We start from the raw sequence: 5950 nt of genomic DNA, 5'->3' as shown, positions 1-5950 counted from the left end.
CTTACGAGGGATACCGAATTTAATTTCAAAGAAAGGTGCAGTAAACATGGTATTTCCACCTTATGAGATGAGACAAAAGTAGATCACATTAAATTGTTTTAGCATTCACCAATCATTTAATATTTTTGCGTTTTCAGCTTAAAAATAAACGATTATAATGTTGTTATCAGTATTATTAAGTAAGTAGTTAAATGTTTATCACTTGAATTTATGTTTGATATAAACGTGTATGTATAGATTTTGAATAAGAGTGTCAGTTTAAGCGGTGATCGATGTCAGGATTCTTTTTGCACTGAATGAATGGACAATCATAGATGAAAAAACACCTTGTGTGGTAATTTGAATACCCAAGTAAGTTTTGTTGTTTAACCTGTATGTCAGCAGCTTATGCAATACATCAAAGTCCTGCAAGCAATATAGTTAAGCCAACATTCTATTATCATACATTTCAAGTCCAATAACTGATATTGGCAAAACAGTTGAACGAACTGATCAATTTGTCCCTATATCGTTATCAGCTCAAAAACTCTGTATAAACAATATGTGTCGAAATATAAATATATTTACCTGTAATACTGCCAGGACAACGATTGTTTTATTCTCAACAAAAAGGTTTGTTTCTAAGGAATATAAACAAAGAGGCGATTATGAAGACATGTACATACATTCATCGTCTAAACACATGCAAATTTTAATATTTATGATGAATGTCTGTATGGTAATCTAGAAAATAATCATACTTTTTTATAATTCTTCCACAAGGTAAACAGTCCAGAATTGTTGTTTAAGGTATAAATATATGTATGTTTATAAAATAATGATGCCGTTATGGAAAAATGAAGGTAATAGAGGATGAAAAATATCACAAATATTGTTAAGAAAAGTATTGCGAATACATTGTTATTTTTAAGGATAATTGCATAACTTAATAAGCTAACAATTATTGACTTAAGTTACATTTCACTTCATCAGCGTCAAAGGAATCAATGTGTATCAAGTTAGTGTTTTAAGATCTCCAAAAAGAAACCAGGACCCTGTTTATATGACTGAAATGATTGAAAGTATGATGGCACCAACATGTAGAGTATTGAAAATAATGCCTAAACTAATAAAACCAGCCAGTTACGTGTAATATAAACCCTTAGTAGTATGATTTTTCTTACGCTGTTATAGAACTTAATTTTATCATAGCATTTTTTTAAAAGTAGGAACATGAATGATCATTTTGTGAAGCATTTGGTATCTTATATTGTTAATCCTTAAAATACGGAAACAAATCGCACCTTTGGGTATCAACAAACATATGAATGTGTTTTGTTTAACGATCGACAGTTGTACTTGGCAAGATAGAAAATTCTTTTAGAAATGCCTAACAACCTTGTAAATGGAGCGAGTGATATACTCTTGGTGAAATTGTTTATCGGCCATCCGCAGCAGCTCTTTTTGTCATGCTAAATGGCCGCGAGTTGATGAGCGTGACCCAAAAGCGCGGCTGCAGTATGTGAGTGTGCCTCTTGAAAACGTGCTGCGGGTTTGTGCACATGCCACGGGCAGAGCGCCTGCGTTGGATGAACGTGCATATGGAGTAACAAGAGTAACTGCGGTGGCTAAATATAACCCTTTAAAGGTGGCTTCGGGTTGGTGAGCTTGCAAAGCGAAAGAGGTAGGTGAGTGTGATTCTGAAAAAGTGGCTGTTAGCATGGAGCGGCTGCAGTCTGTATGTGTGTCTCTGGCAGAGTGACTGCGATTGGAGAATATGCCTTGCTAAGAGTGGCTGTGATCAAGGAGCGTGCCTTTAGAAGAGTAGCTGCGGGATGGTAAGCGTACATCTGGCAGAGCGGCTGCGGTGGTTGAATGAGTGCGAGAGGCTGCGAGTCGGTGCGCGTGTCCCAGGAAAAGTGCCTATGGGTGGGGAGCGTGCCTCTGAAAAAGTGGCTATTGGTGGGGAGCATGCCTCTGGAAGAATGGCTGCGGGTGGTAAGCTTTCCTCTGGAAGTATGACTGCAGGTGGAGCGCATGCCTCCTCCAAAGCGACCGCGGTCAGTGAGTGTTGCTCTCTAAGAGCGGTCGTGGAAAGGTGAGAGTGCCTTTGGAAGAGCGACTGCAGGTGGTGAGTGTAACTCTGGAAGACCGGAAGCGATTGCGAACAGTGCCTCTGGAAGCGAGGCTGCGGGTGGGGAGTGTGCCTCTGGATGAGTGGCTGCGGGTGGGGACTGTACCCCTTGAATAGTGGCTGCGGTTGGGAGCCTGCCTCTGGAAAAATGGCTGCGGGTCGGGAGAGTGCCTCTGAGAAAGTGGCTGCGGGTTGGAACTGTACTTCCGGAAGAGTGGCTGCGGGTGGGGAGTGTACCTCTGGAAGAGTGGCTGTGGGTGGGGACTGTACCCCTTGAAGAGTGGCTGTGGTCGGGGAGCGTGCCTCTGGAAGAGTGGCTGTTGGTCGGGAGAGTGCCTCTGAAAAAGTGTCTGCCGGTTGGGACTGTACCTCCGGAAGAGTGGCTGTGAGTGGGGAGGCTGCCTCCGGAGGAGTTGCTGTGGGTTGGGAGCCTGTCTCTGGAGGAGTGGCTGTGGGTGGGGAGCCTGCCTCTGGAGGAGTGGCTGTGTGTGGGTAGCCTGCCTCTAGAAATGTGGCTGCGGGTGGGGAGCCTGCCTCTGGAGGAGTGGCTGTGGGTGGGGAGCCTGCCTCTGGAGGAGTGGCTGTGGGTGGGGAGCCTGCCTCTGGAGGAGTGGCTGTGGGTGGGGAGCCTGCCTCTGGAGGAGTGGCTGTGGGTGGGGAGCCTGCCTCTGGAGGAGTGGCTGCGGCTGGAGAGCCTGCCTCTGGAGGAGTAGCTGCGGGTGGGGAGCCTACCTCTGGAGGAATAACTGTGGGTGGGGAGCCTGCCTCTGGAGGAGTGGCTGTGGGTGGGGAGCCTGCCTCTGGAGGAGTGGCTGTGGGTGGGGAGCCTGCCTCTGGAGGAGTAGCTGCGGGTGGGGAGCCTGCCTCTGGAGGAGTAGCTGCGGGTGGGGAGCCTGCCTCTGGAGGAGTAGCTGCGGGTGGGGAGGCTGCTTCTGGAGGAGTGGCTGTGGGTGGGGAGCCTGTCTCTGGAGGAGTGGCTGTGGGTTGGGAGCCTGCCTCTGGAGGAGTAGCTGCGGGTGGGGAGCCTGCCTCTGGAGGAGTGGCTGTGTATGGGGAGCCTGCCTCTGGAAGAGTGGCTGTGGGTGGGGATCCTGTCTCTGGAAGAGTGGCTGTGGGTTGGGAGCCTGCCTCTGGAGGAGTAGCTGCGGGTGGGGAGCCTGCCTCTGGAAGAGTGGCTGTGGGTTGGGAGCCTGCCTCTGAAGGAGTGGCCGTGGGTGGGGAGCCTGCCTCTGGAGGAGTGGTTGTGGGTGGGGAGCCTGCCTCTGGAGGAGTTGCTGTGGGTGGAGAGCCTGCCTCTGGAGGAGTGGCTGTGGGTGGAGAGCCTGCCTCTGGAAGAGTGGCTCTGGGTGGGGAGCCTGCCTCTGGAGGAATGGCTGTGGGTGGGGAGCCTGCCTCTGGAAGAGTGGCTGCTGGTGGGTAGTCTGCCTCTGGAGGAGTGGCTGCGGATGGGGAGCCTGCCTCTGGAGGAGTGGCTGCGGGTGGGGAGTGTTCGTCTGGAAAAGTGGCTGCGGCTGGAGAGTGTGCCTCTGGAAGAGCGGCTGTAGGTTGGGAGTGTACCTCAGAGAGAATGGCTGCGGGTGGGGAGGGTGTATCTGGAAGAGAGGCTGCGGGCGTAGATCGTGCCTCCAAAAGAGTCGCCGCAGGTGTAGGGCGTTCCTCTTGCAGAGCGACTGTGGTCTATGCGTGTGCCGTTTGAACAGCGGATGCGGTTAGAGGGTTTGCCTCTGGAAGAGTGGCTGCATGTGGGGAGCGTGCCTATTGAAGAGTGATTTCGGGTGGGGAGCGTGCCTCTTGCAGAGCGGCTGCGGTCGGTGGGTGTGCTTCTGGAAGAGCGACTTCGGTCTGTGAGTGTGTTTCTGGAAGAGTGGCTGCGGTGGGAAGCGGGCCTCTGGCAGAGCGGCTGCGGTCTGTGCGTGTGCCTCTGGAAGAGCGACTGCAGTTGATGAATGTGCCTATGAAAGAGTGGCTGTAGGTTGAGAGTGTGCCTTTGGAAGAGTGGCTGTGGTCGGGGAGATTGCCTCTTCAGAGCCGCTTAGGTTGAGGAAAGCGCCTCTTAAAGAGCAGCTCTGTGAGTGGGGAGTATGCCTCTGGAAGAACGGCTGCAGGTTGGAAGCGCGCCCCTTGAAAGAGCGGTTGTAGGTTTCGAATGTGCCTCTTGAAGTGTGGTTGCGGAATGTTGAGCCTCTGGAAGAGCGGCTGCTGTGGGTGAGTGTGCCTCTGTAGTAGCGGATACGGTTGGTGAACGTGCTCTTAGAAGAGCGGCTGCGGTCGATGATCATGGCTTTGGAAGAGCGGCTACGGGTAGGGAGTGTGCCTCTTGCAGAGTGACTGCGGTAGGTGAGTGTGTTTATGTTTGCGAGGCTGATGTGCGTGACCCTAGAAGAGCAGCTGCGATCGATAAGCCTGCCTTTGGAAGAGCGGCTGTGGTGGATGAGCGTGCATCTGGCAGAACGACAACGGTAGGTGAGTGTGTCTCTGAAAGAGCGCCTGCGGGAGATTGAGCGTGCCTCTGGAAGATCTGATGCGGGTCGCTGATAGCGCCTCTAGAAGAGCGGTTACTAGTAGGTGAGGGTGATTATAAAAGAACAGCTGCGGGTGAAGGGGTTTCTCTAAGAAAGCGGCTGCGGGCGGATAAATTATTTTTTTTAGAAGAACTGCTGCGGTTTTGTGATGGTGTTACTTTCGGTACTCTGAGAAAAGGTTGTCTAGGAGAGCTGGTTCAGGTGGACAGAGAGTGAAGCTTGTTAAATAAAATAGTTGTTTTTGGACTCGAAGACAATGTCACCAACTATGGATATCCCGGTGTTTATTTACATATACATAAATGATTAAATGATATTTGATGTCCAGTAACATATACACGACTTTAATTATTTTGTTTAATGACGACTTTTTTCCTTTTTTTAAAAAAATGTTTTAGGAAAACCTGGAAGACAACATTGATTGAATTCACACAAAATTAAATTAAAAAGTGAAAGGTGCCATGACGGTTTCTATGTTTGATTCGTCTTAGATTGTTCGGAATATTCCGTCCCGTCTCTCCACATCTATACGAAATTCGACGTGCTTTTTAACTACTTACTTCGACGCGACAGTTCTCTTGGTTTCAAGCCATATTTATATATAACAATTTATACTTTGCAGTATACCACCATGTAAAGAATAGATAAAACTATTTTGAAACATCTTTGAAATTACGATAGCTTCCGTTTGCGTCAAATATTGAAATAGTTGACTCACCGCTTTCTCGAACCTTGCAAACAGAATGATGTGAGGTTTTTCAACATTTTCTTAACTAGAAATGGCGGAATAAAGAAAATGACATGTATTTTTTTTATTTATCAGTATATGGACGAATGCTGTTTATATTAAAAATCGCAAACAGTGATATATTTTCAGTAAAGTATGATACATACACGTGGTCTCATTGTGACATAAAGAACAGTTGCATGTACATTCGTGCTTAATATACCATGTTTATGCGCATCAGTTGTGATGACCTACATTGACATAAAGAACAGTTGCATGTACATTCGTGCTTAATATACCATGTATATGCGCATCAGTTGTAATGACCTACATTGACATAAAGAACAGTTGCATGTACATTCGTGCTTAATATACCATGTATATGCGCATCAGTTGTGATGACCTACATTGACATAAAGAACAGTTGCATGTACATCCGTGCTTAATATACCATGTATATGCGCATCAGTTGTAATGACCTACATTGACGTAAAGAACAGTTGCATGTACATTCGTGCTTAATATACCATGTATATGCGCATCAGTTGTAATGACCTACTTTGACGTAAAGAACAGTTGCATGTACAT

The 5950-nt window shown here is 47.7% G+C and overlaps 1 protein-coding gene across 1 annotated transcript; it reads right to left on the bottom strand.

Annotated features, from left to right (window-relative positions):
- Positions 1 to 1795: 1795 nt before the first annotated feature.
- On the bottom strand, positions 1796 to 5541 carry LOC128223243 (nascent polypeptide-associated complex subunit alpha, muscle-specific form-like). Its single transcript, XM_052932534.1, has 3 exons — positions 5530 to 5541; positions 4099 to 4656; positions 1796 to 3790 (listed from the first exon to the last, which is right to left on the bottom strand). The coding sequence occupies exons 1-3, from the start codon at positions 5539 to 5541 to the stop codon at positions 1796 to 1798; spliced, it is 2565 nt and encodes an 854-aa protein (XP_052788494.1).
- Between the last annotated feature and the right edge of the window lie 409 nt (positions 5542 to 5950).

The sequence above is a fragment of the Mya arenaria genome, chromosome 17 (genome assembly GCF_026914265.1).
Source record: "Mya arenaria isolate MELC-2E11 chromosome 17, ASM2691426v1".
NCBI lineage: Eukaryota > Metazoa > Mollusca > Bivalvia > Myida > Myidae > Mya > Mya arenaria.
Note: the sequence above shows the minus strand (reverse complement) of the source record. Positions and strands in the feature narration are given on the sequence as shown.